The 23,679-nt window shown below is 42.2% G+C and overlaps 1 protein-coding gene across 1 annotated transcript; it reads left to right on the top strand.

Moving 5' to 3' along the window:
• The first annotated feature begins 4,965 nt into the window (after positions 1-4,965).
• LOC111863490 (sulfotransferase 1E1) lies at positions 4,966-22,219 on the top strand. Its single transcript, XM_023849841.2, has 8 exons — positions 4,966-5,261; positions 12,630-12,893; positions 14,848-14,947; positions 15,470-15,668; positions 16,407-16,533; positions 17,478-17,572; positions 19,199-19,385; positions 21,546-22,219. Exons 2-8 carry the CDS (start codon positions 12,683-12,685, stop codon positions 21,662-21,664), a joined length of 1,038 nt encoding a protein of 345 aa, XP_023705609.1. The 5' UTR covers positions 4,966-5,261; positions 12,630-12,682; the 3' UTR covers positions 21,665-22,219.
• The last annotated feature ends 1,460 nt before the right edge of the window (positions 22,220-23,679 follow it).

The raw sequence follows: 23,679 nt of genomic DNA on the forward strand, positions 1-23,679 counted from the left end.
GCCGAATTTTTGTTCAATGTGGATCCATATTTTTCTTCATATTTGACCATACAATTATGTGATTATTGCTTAGTAGTGAACCTCTGGTTTGTTTACTCTTCAGCTTTAAGCCGTATTGGTAAGGTAAAAAAAGTAAAGTTGTCCCTGTGCTTAACTAATAAAGCACTACACCATTAAGGCGTATGGGGGAGTACATGTATAGATCTACATTTTCTTGACCTCAGCACTAGCTGGAGGTGGTCAGCTTCACGCTCCTACCTCTTTAACCCCGGAGAAAGATCCCCCGGCACCCACTGGATAGGCGGCGGGCCCCAGAGCAGGTCTGGACGTCATTAAGAAGTGAAAATTCTTGCCCTCATCGGAACTCGAACACCGATCCCTTGGTCGTCCAGCCTGTAGCCAGTCGCTATACCGACTGAGCTACCCCGGCTCCTGCTGGTTTGGTATTAAATTAAATTAAATTGAAGTAAATTTACAATTAATTTAAAACTGATTAAAGTTAAGAGAATATTAGTACTATACTCTATTGTGTATGGGTTCGTATTTAGTTGTGAAGTTATGTAATTATGAACAAATGGTTCAAGATGGTTGTGAATCTCTATTTCACCAATCTAACTGTGTATTTGGCATCCCTGTCTTCCTTTGGTTTTGCTTGTATGAGGTAGTTGGGGGCCAGGTCGTGATAGGATGGGTCGGTATGGGTCTCTTGCACTGTACGTTCCTATGTGCTACCTCTGTATTTACTGCATTAGAATGTAGGTTAAGATACGTGTCTTCCGCTGTTTTCTTTGTGATACATAACGACCGAATACAGAGCAAGACGTGAGCTGCGCTGCGTATCATAAGGGAAACAACGCGACAACACGGTCTCAACCTACCTACACTCCGATGTAGTATGAATACAGAGGTAGCACGTACGAACGTGCAGTGCAAGAGACCCATAACATCACGACCCAAGCAAAACCAAAGATGAATGAAGAAGGGATACCCAATACACCATTAGACTGGTTAGACAGAGATTCACAACCATTTTGAACCATTTGTTCATAATTACATAACTTGACAATTAAACACGAATGCATACACACTAGGGCATAGTACTAATATTCTTTTAAATTAATTCTAATCAATTTTAAATCAATTTTCAACTAACTTCAATTTCATTTATTTTTATACCAATACAGCTTAAGGCCAAAGAGGTTCACTACTAAGCAATAATGACATAATCATATGGACAAATATGAAGAAAAATATGGATCCATATTGAACAAAAATTCGGCAGCTAAGTACACAGAGATACACGTGATGACAACCCAACAGGGGTCGGAACATCTTGTGGTTCACATTAATGTAAATAACCTTTGTTATTACTTTTACCTGAATGGTTGTGTTGGCGGATATATATATATATATATATATTGTTCTACGTATGGCGTGTATTTTCTTACAAATTGCAGAAGATTGGGCTCTGTAATTTGGTTTCGCTTGGCGTTAGAATTCCTTCCGACTTCTCTGTGATTATGTCATTAAATTCTAGAAATTTTTCTCACATATTACAAAATCAAGAATTAGTTCTTCTGGGATATGACAACGTGTAGTTTAGTAGGTGGTTACCAAAGTTTTGCAGGGACCTAACGCCTCCATCTTCAAGGTATTTCTCAAATCCTTTACGTCCTTGAGAACCTTAAATCTTATATTTTCAAATCCCTTCAATACAGAACATAATAGTTTTAAAACAGCAATTCTGGAAACTGGGTGACAGCCTTGATTGGGCAATATAGTCTATTCATTTCATGATATGAAATTCGATCAGCATTTCAATGCAGAACACTTTTCAGTAACAACACATGAGTAACTTTTTCATTTCAAAATTTCACTTTATGTAATGGCTACGTTTCCTGTGAACAATACTGTTGCAACTCAATATGATGAACGAGAGAATAGCGCATTACTTTGCGTTACAAATTTACAGAAATTCAATAATCTAAGCTATATTTGATTCATGTTAATTATCTTACTTATACTACTGAACCCAGACTCGGATGTGTAAGGTATTTAATTGTAAGTATTGGAGCTACAAACAAAAAATGGACGCTCTACACGTATTTAATGTTCATATTTCGTTTCGTGCGCTGCTTCTCTGTTAATTAAATATGAATTTGTAGTAAGTATATAAACTATTTATTTTATTTTACTTACAGTAATATCACAGCTATTCTCTATCTTATCACATATATTTCAACATATACATTTCGTCTCTCATTCTGGCAAACAAGAACTTTCTATACAGTATATAACAATGGAAAAAGTAGGACTATGTAGTGTAATAATAGTACGTCCTGTTATATTGCCTAACACGTCGTTGCCATGGAGACCAATAAACAACGTTTTAGAGGTGTCAAAAGAAATGACCTTACTGTCCAATCGATCGCGTTTCACGAACGTCAGATCAGAAAGGTCTAACAGGAATACAATGGTAAGATGAACAAAATATTTGTTTCATTCCTTAAAATAAATTATCTTTACACACAGGTGTATTTGTCCCTGTGCTCAACGAATTAAGCACTACGCCATGAAGGCGTATGGGGGAGTGGGTGTATAGATCCACATTTTCTTGACCTCTGCACTAACTGGAGGTGAGTGGTCAGCTTCACGCCCCGGCCGCTTTACCCTCGGTGCCTATTGGGTAGGAGGTTGGGTGGATCTCAGAGCTTGTCTGGAAAATTTCGAGAAGAGGAAGTTCTTGAGCCCACAGCCGTCCTGCCCGTAGCTCAGTCGCTATACCGACTGAGCTATCCCGTCTTTAATATCATTACACATAGTGTACATAACGCAGAGTAAGGCATAGAATCCACAGCTTCGTAACAAGTAATGTTTCTACAGAGGAAACTGATAGAACTACGGAGTACTATCTTCTGGGATATGACGTCGTTTAGTCCGTTGAAAGTCAACCGACGTTTCGCAGGAACATATCGCCTCCATTTTCTAACAGCTCTTTTCCTCTGCCGTATGTGGGAGAATGGATGGCGCGGAGTCAGAAATCATTTATAGCTGTTCTGTTGGCCCCTTCTCTGCTACAACCACGCGTGTCACAGTACTTCAGTGGTTGTAGAATTCACCTACGCTAGCTTCATCCTTAGCTCCTACCCCTTCGTAGAGGTTGAACTGATTGGTTGGGAAGGCTGAATGACTTGTTTGGGCGCCAGTAGTCACAAGGAGGGGTGACTACAACTCTGGTAGGGAGAGTAGCGAGGTGGCTAGCTCAGGGTTGGATCTGGAACAACAGGAGAACTGTCCCTGGGACCTAACGGACCTTGCTGAAGATTGGCACGGAACTGCGATTTATTGAAACGCATTGCGTCGGATTACAATGATATGTCATCAACTCAGTTCCACTTTAATAACATTAAACACTCCTTCGCAGTTTAAGTTGGATTTACGGCTGAAATTTAAAGCATGATCTAGTAATGATTTAGTATAAGCAGCTATTCAGAGCCCCCAGCTTCCCTCTAAGGAGCCTCGCATAAACCTGCCTTTTTGATCTAGTTTAAATCTCAGGAAGTCTCCTGAAATTTGCATCTCCAAATGAATGGAAGTTGCTACACGATTTTGACTCTTAAGACCCGAACTGCCCTCTGGGAAGCTCGTTGAATTACAATGGTCGCAGCGTCTGTAGCTGGTCCTCCTTTTTAAAATTTATCGTTCGACTGTGATGTCTGGTATCAGATTTCCTAACCTCTGCCGTCACGTGGAACCTGACTAGATTTCCAGGAAAAGCGCAGGTGGCTACATCTAATTCGCATAACAAGAATGACCTTACGTAAAATACTAAATGCAACAATGGGACTATCTCCCTTTATCTATCACCTACGTTTGAAGCATAACAATAGTTTCTAATAATTATGGGCTGTTACAATTTTCAAGGCCGAACAAGTTGAGAAAGATAGCAGCGGGAAAGCAGGTGGTAAGACGATTTGTCACCTGATTTCCTGCTGGTATAATTCTCGGCTTATTGGACCCTTAAAACGGAGGCGAAATATTCCTCCGAAACATCAGTTGACTTCCAACGGTCTATGCAATGTTATATCCCAGAATATAGTAGTACTCTTCATAACCACTGCTGTTAGAACCTCAAAGCCTACATTTGAAATATGTATTTCTTAAGTAGGTAAAAAAGGTAAAAGCTGTCCCTGTAACAGGCCGTGAAGGCCTATAGGGTTGTGAGACGTCGAGGCTCCCACAATCAGCTCACAGATGGCGAAAGGTTTGTCAGCCTTACGCGCCGGCCGCCCTTTACCCCCAGGAAGATTCCTGGTACTCATTTCTGTTAGAGGCTGAGTCGACCCCAGAGCCATAGTGCGGTTGGAAAAACTAGGTAAATTGAAAAAAATAAACCACCTTATCGGGACTCGCGATCTTCCGGCTTGTAGCATTGTGCATCAACAAACTACGCTTCCGCGTGCCTCCGTGTATGCTCTTTGCCAATTCTCTATTATCTGTGAAAAAGTCGGTAAATGGAAGGGAAATATGGAAATATCAAAACTTCCAGTTGAATTTTTGTATGGTCACCTCGCCAGTAACACTAACGTTGATTGTGGACAAAAATAAAATATTGAAGGGGTGATTCGGTTTGTAACGACTTCGGGCGCCTCAAGTACATGTAATCCAAGACTCTATCGTTTTGGTAACGTTGAACCTTCAATTTCTTACTTCGTTATTTGGCTCCAGTGGCTTTTCCCAACATAAAAAAACAGGGAATTTCAGCATTTAACGAGACCCGTCACGACATCAAGTCGCATGCAACATTCACGTGTGTTCGTTAGAGACTTAATTACACATCCTGAGTTTATCTGACTCCTGAAGAAATACCAGGAGCTGTGTCCTCTTCCACTCTTCCACTCCTCCACTCTTCAGGAATATAAATACAACAATTTAAACATCACGTTTCAGTGTTTCGAAGTTAGGTTCGTCATTTGTTTTTCTGCAAGCAAGTAGCCCTGTATCATGACTGAATAGACACTTATTTTGAATCGGTATTTTGTGAATTACTTGATGATTTTTTGATTTGGCTACGGATTGGAAGACTGAGGAATCGGGGTTCAATTCCCGGCAGAGGGCAGCGGATTTTTCTCTACGTCACAGCGTCCAGACCGGCTCTGAGACCCAACTAGCCTCACACACGATCAGTATTGTGAAGTGTTCTCCAGGGAGTAAAGCGGAAGAGGCGTGAAGCTGACCACCCACCTTTAACTAGTGCCGAGGTTAAGTATGGTGGAGCTACACCTCCACTCTCAGTACTTCTTCATGACATTTTGTTTAATTAATTAGGTACAGAGACAAATTTACTTATTTTAGGAGCTAGGCATTAACTTCGCCGACAAGCAGCGGCCGCTCGGTCGGTATAGTTCGCTTGCGGACTACAGGTCACGGAGTTCTAATAGCTAGGCTATGTAGCATCAGATGGATATATGATAAAGTGACGAATTTTAATGTATTTGGAAGGAAGTGGTCGTGGCCTAACAGAGGTACTATCTAGGAATTTGACTTGACGGATTGAGAAAAATCACGGAAACCCTCAGTCAGCATAGCGGGTGTCCCAACCAAAATTCGAACCACGAAGCCTCTGAATATAAGTTCAGAAGTCACAACCACACGCAACCAGGTCAGTGAATTTGTACTGACTCCGTGTAGTCTAGTATATCAGCGAAATTTCGAAAGAACATGCTACCTCCATTTTCAGCGTTTTCAGTCTGGTAGGCCCGTAGGTTCGATCACAATTGATACTAAGTAACGAACACGAACGAAGCTTAGTCGTTCTTGAGAAGCTAACAGTTGCTCACCTATTCAATAAGTCTCCAACATTTTATGATACCTGAATATTCATTACTGAATTCGCAACAGACTCAACTGGTTCAAACCATGAGACAGATGAATCCAGTTCACAACCTCCCACTATATTTATTCAGAATCTATTTTAATATTATCCTAGCATTTACTCCTAGGTCACCCTACTTGTCGACGAGCGCAGTCGGTACAGCGACTGGCTACGGGGCTGGACTACCAAGAGTTCGGATTTCGAGTCCCGGTGGGGGCAAGAATTTTCACTTATCCATGCCGTTCAGACCGGCTCTGGAGCTCACCCAGCCTCCTGTCCAATGGGTAACGGGGGTAAAGCGACAGGGGCATGAAGCTGACAACTCAACTCCAACTAATGCAGAGGTCAAGAAAACGTGGGTCTATACATCCATTCCCCCATACGCCTTCATGGCGTATTGTTTTATTAGTAAAGTATAGGGACAACTTTACCATTTACCTTTACCGCCCTAGTTTTCTTTTTCATTGAAGCTTTTCTACCAAAACTTTGCATTCACTTCTCTCTCTTGGGCCATGTATACCCCCCCCAACCTATCCTTTTTGATTTTATCATCCTAATAATATTTATTCAGGGGCACGCGGTAGCGTAGTTGGTTGAGGTACTATGCTACAAGCCGTAAGGTTGCGGTATCGATTCCCGATGAGGTCAATGGATTTTTCAGTTCATCTATTCTTCCAGGCTCTAACAGAAATGAGTACCAGGAATCTTCCTGTGGGTAAACGGCGACCGGCGCGTAAGGGTGCCAACCTTACCGCCATCTGCGAGCCGGTTGTCTAGACACTGTGGGAGCCTCGACGTATCACAACCCCATGGGCCTCCAGGGCCTGTTACAGGGGTAGCTTTGTCGTTTTACCCTGTTCTTATAGACGGGATTTGTTCTTCCCTTAGAACGAGAGACGAAGTTTCATGCCCGCACAAGAAGGAAGACAAAATTATAATTCTGTGCATTTAATATTTATTTGTTCGAACAGCAAATAATAAGAGAAAAGATTCTGGAATCCTCGACATCCCAACGTCAGCACATCACTGACGAGTTCAGTTCTAATGACAAGAACGCGTGTTTGTTCAGTAGCAACAAGTTCTGTGTCACCCTGTACTCTGAGACACCGGGTCGCTTTGTCGACGGGCTGCGCGATAAAAGTTAAGCTTTCGGCGCACAATGGTGGGCTGGCACAGCTGATGACGTCCGGCGTCTGATTGCAAACGAGGGCGCTATCATATGCAAAAGCTGTGTGGCCCCACACAGGACACAGACTGACAGTGGCCCTTGTACAGTTCCCTGTCTCCGACTCGGTGAGTTTACAGTAGAAACACTGTGATCTCATAAGTCTAATTTTATTTTTTAAAAATAAGGAATTTAGGCTAACAAAAAGTTCTGTGAAGAAATTCATTGCCTACTTACTACAAGACATGGACCGCATAGAAAACAACGCGTTCAACAGTTCTTCTATTGTGTGTGTGTGTGTATTCGCTGTTGCGGTAATATCTTTACGAGCCGTTGCCTAGCAACGATAAGGGGGTTCACATATACACAGAAACTGATTGGAGGAATTTATAAAGTACGACATTGATATAGGCTCATGTGTCATGATATGCATACCAGCTTTCATAAAGATTGGTTCAGGAATTCAAAACTTAATAGGGGGTGATCTAAAAAGTTTATTTTTATTTTTTCAAAATAAGGAACGTAGGCTAAAAACTATAATGTTTTTTGTTATTACAGTGCAGTCAATTCAAATACAAGTTTTTGAAATTAAATTTGTAATTGTCCCTACATATTTTGACACTTAAAAATGCCATCTTCAAGTATACATAGTTATTTTTCACGATTTTACACGAATTTAACGCCTTTGTAGTATCGCATGTAAAATAACAGATTTATTACAGTTCTTGATGCAATGTAAAGATTATTGTAAAGCCTGTATGGTTGTTGATGTGTGGAAGAGTCCTTGCGCTGTTCAACCGTATCACAACATATCAGGTCAATGATTTATTTAATTTCATTTTAAGAACTTGTATTATAACTGACTGTAAGATAAAGCTGTTCCTGTGTTTAACTACTTAAGAACTAGGCCACGAAGACGAATGGGGGAGTGCAGGTAAAATTCAACCATTCTTGACCTCACTTCTTTACACCTGGGGATAAAGCACCCAGTAGCTGGACAGGAAGCTGGGTGAGCCCCAGATGCTGTGAAGTAGTGAAAAATCCCTTGCCCCTGTCAGGAATCTAACCCCGGATTTCCAACTCATGGTGCACCGCTATAGAGACTGAGCTATCCTGTGTCTTGTAATTGATTTTACTTTGATAATATACAACGTTATCAATTACAGTCAACATCGAAACTTACACGTAGTTTTGTATGGGTGCGAAACTTAGTCTCTCATAGTAAAATATTATAGAGCGAGGGTTTTTGAGAACAGGATACTGAGGGCAATATTTGGATATGAGAGGGAGGAAGTAAAAGATATTTATTGCTATATTTACTCCAACCGTCTTCTGTCTCCATCTCTCTCTCAAACAAACCTTGACGAAAGCATTCGTCCCTAATTCTTGGTCACACTGTACAACAATTACGTGCAAGGACATTATTTAATACCTCAGCAATGCTCATTAACCTGGACGTTCAGCGAGAATACATCTGATAGTTCACGTAAGGGAGAAAGTTGCATGAACCATTCTATAAGAGCCTCGGAATTTTATTTTTATGAATAACTGAAAATTGCGACAAACTGGAAAGCTAAATCAGTGGTCTGCACATAATATTTTTAATTTTGGTTAATTTGTATTGTGAGGGCTATGTGAGAAGTAAAGACATTTAAATTACATGAAGTCTGAAGGCCATGTGAGTATGGAAAACATTTAAAAATTCAGACCCCTCCTTAGTAAATTAACAGGTTTCCGTTGAGTCTGGGTAAAAGATAAAGGCAAAACTGTCCCAAATGCACATTTCTTTTTAATTCGCAAAGTGGGGGGTGGAGTCCAACTGGGTCCACTCGGCACGGCGGCAACTGATTGGCCTATTGTAGCCTGCCCCGGGTGATTATGATGATGGAGAATTTGGTGGAATGAAGATTGGCAGGGGAAACCGAAGTACTCGGAGAACACCTGCCCCAGCGCCACTTGTCCACCACAAATCCTACTTGACCAGACCCGGGATCGAATCCGGGCCGCCGCGGTGGGAAGCCAGCGACTAACTGCTTGAGCTATGGAATGCACAATAAAGTACCGCATCACGTGATAGCATAATCAGTATAGCGACTGGCTATGGGCTGGACGACCGAGGGATCGGAGTTCAGTCCCGCTAGGGTCAAGAATTTTCTCTTCTTCAAGTCGTCCAGACAGGCTCTGGGATTCACCCAGCCTCCTAGCCAATGGGTACAGGGGGGTAAAGTGGCAGGGGCGCGAAGCTGACCACTCACTTCCAGCTAGTACCGAGATCAAGGAAATGTGGACCTATCCATCCACTCCCCCATACGCCTTCATGGCGTAGTGCTTAAATTCTTTGAGCACAGGGACAATTTTAACTTATCATGGGAGAATGGAGGTATAGCTCCACGTATTTTTCACCTCGGCAGCAGTGGAAGAGAATGGTAGGTGAATGATCACTTTAACCGCAGCGAAAAGGTCGGCGCTACCTTTGCTAGAGGAACCCTGAGCCGATTTACGTGGCGTGGAAGGAATTAAACTCTCTGAAAAGAAACCCCGATTCACGGTCTGGTCACTACACCAACTGACAAACCCCGTCTCATTAGTAGGAAGTAAACAAGCTCTCTGGCGGTTAGCTGTGCTACTTGTTTCACGGAGCAGGGAAAACCGTGTCAGACTGAGTTTCACCAGTAGCTGATCCTACACATGGTCATGCCAGTAGCAACAAGAGCTTTCACCAGTCCACACTCACACCGCCGTAGATCATTCAGCTGTCTGCAACGGCGCTTCAACTTCACTCGCAAGTAAAACATCTCAGAAGGAGGGGAGAGAAAACTGACACATAATTCGTACTCTACACCAAGTCATGGTGGATGAAATGGGTAGGGCATGTAGCACGCATGCCGGTCACCGTAGCCGAGCGGTCTAAGGCATGTACTGTCTTCGCTCGCTTGGAAACCGGGATCGTGGGTTCGAATCCCACTCAGGGCATGGATGTTTAGTTTGTGTGTGTGCGTTTTTCTGTGTTTGTGTACAGGTAGAGGCCTTGCGACGAGTTGATCACCCGCCCAAGGAGTCCTACCGAACGTGTAAGATCTAGAAAAAAAACCGAAGTGAACGGAGAAGTTCATGGAAGGCCTAGGCCCACTGGGGCTGTAGTGCCAAGGGGGGGGGGGAATGTAGCACGCATGGGGAGAAGATTGATGCATACAGGTTCTTAGTGGGAAAGACAGAAGGGGTCTCTTGGGAAAACATAGACGTAAGTGGAAGGATAATATTAAGATGGATGTCACACAAATACGATGGGTGGAGGGCTCTTGGTAATGAACCTTCGGGTTCCATAAAATGTTTGTAAATTATTGAGTCGCTGTGTGTCTGGCGGCTTCTCAAGTAGGATTCAGCTCCATGGAGTTATACAGAACTGTTAGGCTTATATTGGACTCTATCCATTGTCTGATATATAGAAGACAAAAACTTAACGTTTCGGAGACGGAATCTGTCTCTGTCCTCAGGTGGATTGAGCAGGATAAACCTACTCAGTTGGGCCCGTTAGAAAGAGCTAGTCTCAATCACTGGCTTTTTGTCTTCTCTATACCAGATGAATTGCATAATGAGGAGCTCCATAACTTGTACTCTTCTCCAAGTATAATTAGAATGATCAAGTCAAGGAGGATGAGGTGGGCAGGTCATGTAGCACGAATGGGGGAGACGAGGAATGCGTAAAGGATATTGGTGGGAAAGCCAGAAGGAAAGAGACCACAGGGAAGACCAAGGCGTAGGTGGGTGGACAATATTAGAATGGATGTTAGAGAGATGGGAGGGGATGGTATGGATTGGCTAGATCTGGCTCAGGATAGGGACCAGTGGAGGGCTCTTGTGAACACGGTGATGAACCTTCGGGTTTCATAAAATACTGGGAAATTCATGAGTAGCTGCAGAAATGGCGGCTCCTCCAGAAGGGCTCAGCTCCATGAGTAAGTAAGTAAGTAATATACCAGACGATGGATAGAGTCTAAAATAAGCCTAATTGTTATGTACAGCATACACCATCCTCTCTATGGAGTTAGTTAGTTAGTTACTGAGAATTATTTATCATTTTCTGTAATTGTAGCATTTAGAATATTTATTTTCTTACTCATATATTTTATTTTATTTTTATTAATTTATTTATTATTTTATTAATAATGGCTGATTACAGTGGTTGTGCGGTCTAAGGCATGAACTCTCTTCGCTCGCTTGAACACTGGGATCGTGGGTTCGAATTCCTCTGAAGGCATGGATGTCTGTGAGCGTTTATTCTGTTTATGTTGTTCTGTATGTAGGTAGAGGCTTTGCGACGGGCTGATCCCCCGTCCAAGGATTCTACCGACTGTGTATACGATCAAGAAACTGAAAAAAGCGGTCAAGGACCAACAAAGGGCCGTAGAGCAAAAATAATAATTATTGTTTAATGATGATGTCAGTAATTCTGATTATAAAGCGTCGAATGATTGCGTGATAGCCAATGGTAATTCAGAAAGGGCTTTGAAGGTAGTGATCGTGGCTTAATTCAAGGCAATATACTGGTATTTGTCTAAAGGGACTGAGGAGTACCATGCAAAACAGCAGTCAGGAGAGGCCGACATCCGAGTTACACTTCAAATCATCAGACCAAGACCCAATGAAAATTTATGGAGACGAGCATTAGGATGACTCACGACTTAATCACCACTATAATTGCGGTTTCTCTGTAGTGACACCTGTTACTTATGTTCCAAAGCAGAATTCTTTGTAGTTACGGATGTCTTCTCACACTTTTTTTTTTTCCTTTTGGTCGATATTTTAAGATTTCACGACCGTCTCTGTGGTCTACTGGTCAGAGTACCTGGCTACCGATCCAGAGGTCCCGGGTTCGATTCCCGGCGCTACCAGATTTTCTGAAAAGTAGTGGACACTCAGCTTTGTGAGGATAATTGAGGGCTTGTTTCAAGGAAATAGCTGCTCCGGTCTAGAAAACCGAAATTAACGGCCGTGGAAATTCGTTGCGCCGGCCACATGACACCCTCTACCCGCTAAATTTGGCACTAACTTCACCGACAAGCGGCGGTCGCCTGGTCGGTATAGTTCGCTTGCGGACTAAAGGCATTGATATTTTTTGAAGATTTCTTTGCAATATTATCTGAGCTTGTCGTCCTAACAGCTTCTTTCAGATGCCTGCTTTATTCTTCTGTAAACTGTGTTATAAGCCTATTTCATTATTTTGAAAAAATAAATAAATAAAAAGAAGCTTATGATATTATTTTCCTGTCCCTGTATCCGTCTGTCCCCCCCCCCACTGATTATTTTTTATTTTCTCTGAGGTCCGCGTCGTATCAAAGGAAATTAGGCGATTCGTTCTTCCGAAAAAATCCTATTATATTAAGAATGTCGTCTTGTAGATCTTGTATGAACCGAAGTTTCGGAGGAAAGTAGCGCCTCCTTCTTCAGGGTACAAAAATCCGCGAGCGAGGAACCAGCCGAGCAGGTGGCTGCAGTCACTGATCTTATAAATTCGCCTTCTTGCATGTCTATCCATGCAGTTGGTTAGTTACTTGCTTCCTCAAACTTTCACTTCTTCTCCGTGTTCAGATATAGTTTTGAAAGATCCGCACGCAGGAAGAGTTCCCAGAAGGAACGCCGCCATGTCAACAGAGTTCCCATATGACGTGTGTGACCTTGACGAAGACCTGAACCGGCAGATCCTCCGGGACTTCACAGGCGAGAGAACAGGATTCGTACAGGTTGGACCTGAGAAGTGGTTCCTGCCAAGGAAGTACAAGGCCCAGGCCAGCAACTTCTACAACTTGGAGCCTCGGCCCGACGATATATGGGTAGTCACTTATCCCAGATCAGGTGGGTCTTCTGAAATCGCTTTTAATAGTTTCATATTTAATAATTTGACGAAGCTCGTATGCGCATGTCTAGTATTCCATGTCTCCTGTTCCTCACTTTTAAATTCCTTTTTCACCTCCTATTCCTTCATCCCCCTCCTTCTTCTTGTTCTGTTCTCCTTCCTTATTTTCGCCTGTTCTTTAACTGTTGTTCTTTCTCACCTCCCTTCTTCTTCCTTCTGCTCCTTTTCTTCCTCCACCTCCTCTATCTTCTATCTCCTCTCATTCTCCTTGTTCCCTTCTTTATTCTCCACCTTCTGCTTTTTTTCTTTTTCCTTCTCCCTCACCGCCTATTCCTTCCTAATCCTTCTCCTCCTACTCTTTTCTTCTCTTTCTTCCTCTCCCCTCCTCCTTCTTGTTCTCTTATTTTTCCTTCTTTTCGCCTTCTCCTTATTGTTCTTCTTTCTCGACAACCTCCTTCTTCCTTCTGTTCCGTTTCTTCCTCCTCCTCCTTATTCTACCCCTTAATCTCCTTCTTGTTCCTCTCTTCCTACTTCCTGTTTGCCTCCACCTTCCACACACGAAACCGGAACCAGTTCTGACGTCATGAGCAACTTCCGAACTGTCTTCCTGTTCATAACGGAGAACAAGTTTTGGACCGCCGAGTCCCGCTCTCCCCGAACCCTGAGGCATTAAGCTATCGAACAAGATAGCCTAGACTTGCATGAGGGAGGTACTCGGTTCCAGTCTTTGCCTGGACATCGGCTCTCCTGGCGGAGGTTTTAATGGTTTTCGTCAGTCTCTCCCATTCCAATTCATCTATCAACTTACCATCCGATGCTGTAGGCTCGACACTGAAAGCGTCGTTGAGTATCCCGCGAAGAAAGAGAAACCACAAGCCAATGTAAACAGTACATAAAATATCCGCTCCCACATCACAGAAAACACACCGTGCCTCCATTACAGAAACCAGTCGGTGAATGTTGTAGCGTACGAAACACATTAATACACCCTGAGGCTGGTTCACGGCGTTCACAGTAGCTACACTATGGAGTGTCGAATAGTGGAATAACTAATTGGAAAAAATGCCCGTGGCTTAAATTGAGGAACTGCTTCGGCGTTCGCATGGAGGAACTGAGGGAAACCACGAAAAGCCTCGCTCAATATAGCGGGTGTTCCTGCCGAGATTCGAACGGAAAACCTCCTGAATATGAGTCTGGAGACTTATCTGTAAGTTAGTCCGGTCTCTTTCGTTAATGTTCAACCAGGCGGTACCTGTAATGGTGGCGGCGTTTCTAAGGACGAACTCTTTGAAGCAAAGAGTCAGAGTCAGAGTCAGAGTCAGAGTTACAGTTACTTCACGACTGGCTGTTTACCGCCAATCAGTTCGTCTTGGCGATACGCCCCTTGAGACTCACGACCAGTAGTTTTATTTCCCAACTGAACACTTGCGGTTACAGTCCTTATGTAATATCCTCTCTGACGAGAGGATGGGTCTGTCGTTTACAGTTGCTTCTGGTTCTCGCCAGCGCAGTCATTCTCAGGTCCGAGTCCCGCGGGACTGATGATCTCGAGATTCCCCCAAATTTGAGATCCAGGTCCCCGTATTTATATCCCCCAGGAACTGGGCCCCTTTCCGTCGCCTCCTAAGACTCGCAGGGCGGCGGTGGAGGCATTCGACCCCGCCTCCACCCGAATGAGAATTTATAGGGGAAAGTGAGGTATTCGGATAAAACCTATGATCTGACAGAGAATGAAACCTGGGCCACCGCGGTGGGAAGCCGGTGACTAAAAAGGTTAATCAAAAGGGAAAGCGCAATAGATCATTGACGGTCGCGGTGCGAGGGCCGGATTTTATGGCCCACTCTTTATATATTCAACTTCCTGATCTATGGCCTTCTTCGTGGTGTGATGCGTAATTAGGCACGGGAAAAGTGTTATATTTACTTTACCTGTTGCTGTTATCTTCCTTCCAGGAACGACATGGAGCCAGGAACTTGTGTGGCTCATTGCTAATGATCTGGACTACGAGACATCTAGGCGCATTCCGCTCATGCAGAGGTTTCCTTTCTTCGAGTGAGTTCACACAATTCATTTGGAGATCGACTAGCTTCAATATTTCAATTTCATTATTTCATTAAAATTACCTACAATCAGTAACGTAACGTAACGTAAGGTAAGGCTATTCCTGTAACAGGTCGTGGAGGCCCATAGGGTTGTGAGACGTTGAGGCTCCCACATTTTCTAGACAATCGGCTCACAGATGGCGGTGAGGTTGTCAGCTTTACGCGCCAAGATATCCCTGTAATAGGCCGTGGAGGCCCATAGGGTTGTGAGAGTCGAGGCTCTCACATTTTCTAGACAATCGGCTCACAGATAACGGTGAGGGTGTGAGCCTCATGCTCCGGGTGCCCTTTACCTGAAGGAAGAAGGCCATATCGGTTGAAACATAGAGTGCACCAGGAATATGAAAATAATTTACAATTCAAAGCGAATTTAATATTTTAATAGAAGTTGCATGTGAGACGTTGAATAAAAAATGTTGTGGAAGGGGGGAAGATGAGGTAAAATAATAATAAACCGAAATTTTATTGCCAGGTTCAGTTTATTTGTTCACGATGAAATGACGGCCGAGCTTCTGAAAATGAACACTGGTGATGCTGAGAAACTGGACCTGGTGGAGCAGATAAGCCGACCTGGTTATGAAGTTCTGAACGAGATGAAGTCTCCACGTTTCATCAAGACACATTTCCCGTTAAGTTTGCTTCCACCCAACTTGCTTGATGTTGGCTGCAAGGTAAGTCTACATCTGTCTGCGAGGGGACAGAAGTTCGGATCCTTATGAGTCACATTTTCTGAAATTCTATTCAAACCAAATTTGGTTTAGAAATATAAGGGTTTAGAATTTATAAGTTTTAGAACGATAAGTGTTATCTTAGGGCATCGAAACTTGAACCATAAGGACGTTGGTACAGTCAAGAATTTCTATAAGGGCAGGACGAGCTTCATAACTTGTACTCTTCTCCAAGTATAATTAGAATGATCAAGTCAAGGAAGATAAGATGGGCGGGGCATATAGCACGAATGAGGGAGAAGAGGAATGCATGTAGGGTATTGGTGTCAAAGCCAGAAGGAAATAGACCACTGGGAATACCAAGACGTAGGTGGGTGGACAATATTAAAATGGATCTCAGAGAAATAGGCTGGGATGTTATGGATTGGATTAATCTGGCTCATGATAGGAACGAGTGGAGGGCTCTTGTCAACACGACAATGAACCTTCGGGTGCCATGAAATGCTGGGAAGTTCTTCAGTAGCTGCAGAATTGGCGGCTCGTCCAGAAGGGCTCAGCACATTGAGCGGGTGAGTGAGGGGGGATGCAGAACATTTATTTACAAATTTATTTATGAGGAGGGGGGCTACCTGGTGGCACAGACGCGTATAAATCTCATTCACAAACACGTGCAAAACAATATCAATAAATTCAGTAGTAACGGGGTTTTGAAATCGTGTCCTTATGAATATATATCTTCAGGTTCTGTATGTGGCTCGAAACCCTAAGGACGTTGCGGTGTCGTTCTACCATCTGAACAGACTGATCCGTACTCAGGGTTATCTTGGAGACTTCCCCCACTACTGGGACTACTTCCAGAACAATTTGCGTAAGTAATACAATCAAGTATTTAAAATTATATAAATTTTCCTAACACCGCAAGTAGAGGGGGCACGCGGTAGCGTAGTTGGTTGAGGCACTATGCTACAAGCCGGAAGATCGCGGGTTCGATTCCCGATGAGATCATGGGTTTTTCAACTGACGTAATCCTTCCAGCCGCATTATGGCCCGGAGGTCAAGCCAGCCTCTAACAGAAATAGGTACCAGGAATCTTCCTGGATGGTAAAGGGCGATCGGCGCGTAAGGCTGACCTCACCGCCAGCTGAGATCCAGTTGTCTAGAAAATGTTGGAGCCACAACATCTCACAACCCTATGGACCTCCACGTCCTGCTACAGTGTTGCCTATACCTTTTCTTTTTTTAAACATAAGTAGAAATAATATGAATATTAGATTACATAGAGTGATGGAGCGGTCACGCTAATTGTGTCAGCCCGGCTAACTGTTGAATTAAACGAAAAGTGTTATTTTCGTGGTTCACTTAATTTCGCAGGTTTTCTTACGCTTTGTAGTCATGATCACTTCTTTCTACGTCTTTTCCAATTCAGTATTCGACTTCCTCCGCTTCACAGTCCTCAAAGGATTCTGACCTCCTTCATGACGTATGCCCATTCGTCTGTCATCCGCCATCCATCGTTAGGTTTCTTGACATACATAGTTTTCTGAGATGAGGTTACTAGCGTAAGGCCCAACACCCCAACCGGGGGACTAGGTGTTGCCTTTCGTCTCACTCCTGTCCCTTAAATTTCCAGCATGCAAGATCCTACCAGAAGCATGCCCTGCCGCTAGCATTGCTCTCCAGGTGTTCAAGGCATACAGACTTTCTCACTACATTAAGGTTGAAGCCCAGGGGATGAAATCAAATAATAAAAAAAAGATTAACTGTCAAACTGAATTCAGGGCTGCCTATACACCAAGATTTTGGTATTCACAGATCCATGGGCACCTTACTGGTCACATGTCATTGAAGGATGGGACAACAGACACAACCCGAATATGCTATTTCTCTTCTATGAGGACATGAACAAGGTAAATATAAGATTTATGACTGACTCAAACACTCATTAACCTCTGTCTCTAATGCAACTTAAAAGTGTTCAGAGTCTGTCTTCAATTTAAAGTTACATTAAAATCACATCAATTGCAACATGTTTCGGCCTTACATGGCCATATTCAGCCAATTGTCCACAAAAATGAATAAATACAAGGACACAGGGCCAATTAGTGAGAACTACACATGAAGGGGACACAAACATGGAGGCCTCAAAATTAAAATAACACAGAGAGAAGAGAGTGTTCATTCCCAAACAAACACATTTTAGTGTGAAGGACGATATGCAGTAGCATGGGACACATTGACATATGAATCTGTGCGGTGTGTCAGTTTCAATTGGTGAACGATTTCCTGAAGATGGCCTTGTAAGGCTGAAACATGTTGCAATTGTACATGATTTTAATGGCATTTCAAATTAAAGAGAGATTGTGAAAAGTTTTCTGTTGCCTTAAAGATGGAGGTGAATGAAAGAGTGATACATCAATCTAACAGGAAGCTCAAATGTAACATTATTAATTAGTGGGACAGCAAACATTGGATCTCGCCGACATCTGAGTTTGTTACAGCAGTGACTATGAAGACTGAGGAGTATTGTCTTCAGGGTTGTGACAATATCTCATCTGGTAGAAGTTTACCGACAGTTCAGAGAAAATTAATGCCTCCATCTTCAGTGTAAAAAGAGTAAGCTGAGCAAGCAAGCAACAAGAAACAATACTTTTTGGTTATCTGGCTTACTTTCTGACCATGAAGGTGAATGTAGGTAAACAGCTACCAGGCCATTCATGGTCATATCCCAGAAGATGGCTTGGTTACTGAAATGACTGTCTGCATCATCTAGTATTACAAAATTGTCATAAAATGAAAATAATTATAGTTTCTTTCCAGATTATTTTTATGTGTTATTTGTGTTGAGGACATAAAGTGAGCATACAGTAGAAAGGTCATATCAATTTATTATTCTGATCCTTTCACATTCCAAACCACAGAGCCCTGAAAAGAGTCATTTTCCAGTCAACTTCTCCTATTGGCCTAAATTGGGGGGTCTATCCCTTCTCCTCTTCTTGTGTATCTGGGTGATCACCTTCCTTGCAAATTGCCTATATCTTACCTGACTCCTCACATTAACCCTGAAGATGGAGGCAGTATGTTCCTCTTGAAAGTCAGTATACACTTACAAGACTAGCAAAATGCCACACAATCCTCAAGACCACAGCCTGAAACAAAGCCTTACTTCTTTTTTAAACAATCATCAATTTCAAACTGATGATTATTTAGATGACACCCTTTTGGGGATTTTTATGCATGAAGGAGAGAGGCAAGTATCCCAGTGATGCATCAGCCGATGAATTCCCTGCTTGAATCACTGGCTCATCTTCATCCGACCCAAATCTTTGGCTTTGTGCACTTTCTAGAGCCAGCTGAACATAGTCAAATGCATTTAATTTTAATAACCCTCAAATTTCTTTCTGACCAGTGAAATTAACCATTATCCTGGCACTTGAAAATGCACTGTGCATTAATGAATTATAATAACTATCAATTTTCAAACTGTTTTGGGTTATATAAACATAATTAAAATTAAGTTACTTCTGTGCACTCAGAACCTACCAGCAACTATAAATAAAGTGGCCAGATTCCTACAACGTAAGCCGTTAGATGACCAACAAGCATCGACTCTGGCAAACCACCTTGATATCAAGAACTTCCGCAACAATCCAGCTGTTAACTTTGACTTACTACGAAACATTGGATTGCTAAACGAAGGTGAAGAGAACTTCATCAGGAAAGGTATAGGTCACAAAATACAGTAATACTATTAACGTAATCCAAAGGCATGCAAACAATTTTACATTCCATACAAGTTTGTTTAAAGCAAGCAGTTATTTCTGAATAAAAAAAAACGGTATGGAGATTTTGGTTCCTACTGTACACTGAAAATAGAACCTAGAAACTTTTCGATGACAATATAATGACCTGTGTCACTGTCTAATGACATACCCTCAAAGATATTTTCTTAGATTCTTGCACTATGCAGAGTGAAATCGAGCAGATGAGGGTGGTGCTCAATGTCTCTCCCTCTCCAACTGCTGTATATCCCTCAGGACCCCTCTGGCATATGTCAGCCGGTCCAGAATGTTATTGCTACCAAAATTCCTATTAATAAAATGGATAAATAGTTGGAAGAGAATACAAGGGAAGATGATGAAGGTGGAATGGTAACAGATAAAGAAAGAGACAGAGATCGAGCTAGGGGACTTCTGTCCACAGCCAGTGTTGCTATCTTGTAACCAGAATGCAGGGTAAAATCATGACATAAAGATAGCTAACGGATATTATGAAAATGTGACACAGTTCAAATATTTGGGAATGACAGTAACAAATCAAAACTTGATTCAGGAGGAAATTAAGAGGAGGCTGAACTCGAGTAATGCTTGCTACCATTCAATCCAGAACCTTTTGTCTTCCCATCTGCTGTCTACAAATGTAAAAATTAGAATATAAAAAACTACTATTTTGCGTGTTGTCTGTATGGGTGTGAAACTTGGTTTCTGACATTAAGGGAGGATTATAGACTGAGGGTGTTTGAGAACAGGGTGTTGAGGAGAATATTTGGACAGAAGAGAGATGAAAGTGACAGGAGCTTGGAGAAAACTGCATAATGAGGAGCTTCATAACTTGTACTCTTCTCCAAGTATAATTAGAATGATCAAGTCAAGGAAGATGAGGTGGTCAGGGAATGTAGCACGAATGGGGAGGAGTGCATACAGGATATTGGTGGGAAAATCAGAAGGAAAGAGACCACTAGGGAGATCAAGACATAGGGGGGTGGTATGGATTGGATTGATCTGGCTCAGGACAGGGACCAGTGGAGGGCTCTTGTGAACGCTGCTATGAATCTTTGGGTTCCATAAAATGTTGGGAAGTCCTTGAGTAGCTGTACAACAGGCGGCTTCTCAAGGAGGGCTCAGCTCTATGAAGTTAGTTAATCCATAGAAAGTGTAGAAATTCTGGCTGTATTGTTGTGGTCATTATAAATCTGCACTCTCTTTCGCTTTATGTTCTTCATCTGGCCCAATTAAATATTCCACTAATTATGGCACTGTTTATAGCATATTCATTCCTATTTGTGAGAGGAGTTTTCCTTTTTCAGACAGATTTTAAAGAAATTACCACACGGAAGTAACTTATATTACCCCAAAAATTATTTTATTATAGTATAAATTTTGCATTTTTTATTTAATATGTATGCATTTGCTTCCTGAAAAACTGACTGTTCCTCCTAGCATCGTTTTAATTTTGTATGTGTTAATGGATGAATAGCCTCCAATGTCTTTTTTTTTTCTTTTCCCACAAGTCTTCCCTTTCAGTTTCTTATTGAATCTTTCCTCTCTTCTTGCTGTTTACCTACCTGCACCTGCTGAAACAGCTTGTTGTGTCATTCCATTAATCTTCTTCTGTTGAATTTTAATTCTAATGTACTCTTCTGTGTTCTACTTCTGTTTACTCTTTCTACATGGTCAAACAATTTCAGCAATTTCTCCTCTAGCTCTGTTAAGAAATTTTGAATTGAAATCCTTCTCTAAGGATTTTATTTGTAATTTCCACCCCCTTCTTGTTTTGTCCCAGGTATTACCTAAAGGATTCAAAGCAATTGATTTTGATTTTTTCTCATTTTAAATGTCAATATTGTGGCAATACACTTAAATATCAGTTTAAAACATAGTTTACAAATCATTTTGTGATAACTTGATTCCAGAATATTCCTTTATAATGTGATAACATTTTGAACAGGTTTGCATTTGTCTACTGATCCCCTACATCACTATCCCCCACCATAAGATACTTAACTGTCAGTTGTCTAAGTTTTGTACTTAACTGTTTATGAGGTATAGAACTGGCTTTAAATTGTGCAACTCATAGATAATTTTGTGAATCCATTTTATACAGGCAAAAATGGAAGCTGGAAGGAAGAATTTACCCCAGAGCTGAGCAAACGGGCAGATCGATGGATCCAAGAGAACATGAAACATACAGATCTGCGGTTCCCAGTGTACAACACTGCTTGAGAATGACTCATCTCCAGTATTTGCAGTCATACCTGCTATCATGGATACTTGCAGAACTTTTTACAAAGGGGAAAGCCAGAAAATTTGCACTGAAATTTAAATTTAAGCCTTTTAAGTAAGCTGTCAAATACCATTGTATGCAAGACAGAAGAATCAGTTTTCTTTAAATTTACTCTCACATACAAGTATATATGAGCTACTATAGACGGGGTTTGGATTGATAATCAGATCTATGGCACATTTATACAACTCATAATTACAAGTAAGAATTATGTTCTCACTATTCCACACACTTCACAAATCACTACGGGACACACTAGGTCTTCTCAGTCTGTTACAGTGTTCACTAACCACTTGATGGTAGCAGCTTCCAACTGTGGATGTACCCCTTCCTCTGGGTTCCAGAACTATCCGTGTCCTTAGTTACCAGTTTCTAAGAGTAACAGCAAACACCAACTGAACTGCAGCAATCCTCTGTATCGCTTACTCACCAACCAACTCTTCACTAACTCCACTGACTGACTGATGACTCAAAGTTATCTTATGATGGACAGTATTATTATTATTATTATTGGAGGGGGTGGGTTTTCCCATGCACCGCGACTAATAGTCTATTGTATGTCCCCCTTTGATATTCTACCAGTCGCCATACCCTGCCGGTACTGGTGCTCGCTATCAGCCCCGTTCAGCCAACGAGGCTGGCAGTGGTACCCGATCACTTCCCCATCTACCGGAGGCATTGGAAACTACTTGGGAGGGAAACTTTGCCTAATTTTGCTCAGAGGTCTCCTAGAGACATGACGATCTTTTACGTGCTGTAAATCTACGACACAGGACCCATGGCTTAAAGTCCCTCCCGGAGGACTTGTTCCCTGAATTTTTCCGCCCTTAAAAATTCCACGACCTCCGTCCGGTTTGAACCCGCGTACCTTGAGTCATGAGGTGGGAAATGATGGACAGTAAGTTGGCCAGTCTGTCTTGATGTCAAGCCCCCATCTGGGGTCCAAGACCAGATTTTTATTACTATCAGACAGTTGCAGGTTTGTTGATGTGGGCCACCCTCTCTGATGAGAGGACAGCTCTGTCGTTTACAATTGCTGTTGGCCCTCGCCAGCACAGCCATTCTTGGTTGCGAGTCCAGTAGGATTTATGACCAAATTTTACTATTTCAGATTTGTGACTTCCTCAACCTGGAGGGCCTGGTCCCCGTATTCATATCACTAAGGAAAGGGTGGACCAGTTATAATCCCAGGTACTAGCTTCCCTTTGTCACCTTCTATGACTTGCAGCAATACAGTGGAGGTATTCAAACCCACCTTTACATCGGGGACAGACTCCTCATTAACTTTTCCTGCTTGTGACATATCAGCACAGACCGCACACAAAATCTCTTTCCTCTGTTGTTGTGCAATTGCTGCATTTGTGTCTATTGGGGTGCCCACGTTATTGCTACTCAGCCATTGCTTAGCAATGGCTATTATATAATTCTTTATTTCGCGGTCGTTGTCTACTTGCCACAATACTTAGAGTTATTTATATTAATAGTTGGTATATTTGCTTATTTTTAAGGTGATTTTTTGCAAAAATCCAAGGAGGGAAATTTCCCCACCACTCAGTGCCCAGTCACATATGAAATATCAATTACAATTCTGAATATAACTGTTTTAGTATTGAACACTGGTTACAATACAGAATATTCCATCCATGTTGAAGCAGTAAATTGATTTTGGGTTCCATTAAAGTCAGAAAATTTGACTACCTCAGTGACTAGTGACTTCTCAAGAAGCTGTATGCTCCAGGAGCCAGTTAGTTACGTCCTCCATAACTATCCAGGATAGCTCATATAATATAGAAACTTTACTACAAGCTGGATAACTTTGAAAACAGGTTTTGATTCTCTGCTGGGTCAAAAGATTCTTCTTCTCCTCCTCCTCACAGAGTTGAAATTGGCTGAGGGACCAATTCAGCCTTCTGTTGAATGACTGTTGGAGTTCTTACCCTGCGGTAAAATGGAC

This window comes from Cryptotermes secundus, unplaced genomic scaffold, assembly GCF_002891405.2.
Source record: "Cryptotermes secundus unplaced genomic scaffold, Csec_1.0 scaffold1379, whole genome shotgun sequence".
Classification (NCBI taxonomy): domain Eukaryota; kingdom Metazoa; phylum Arthropoda; class Insecta; order Blattodea; family Kalotermitidae; genus Cryptotermes; species Cryptotermes secundus.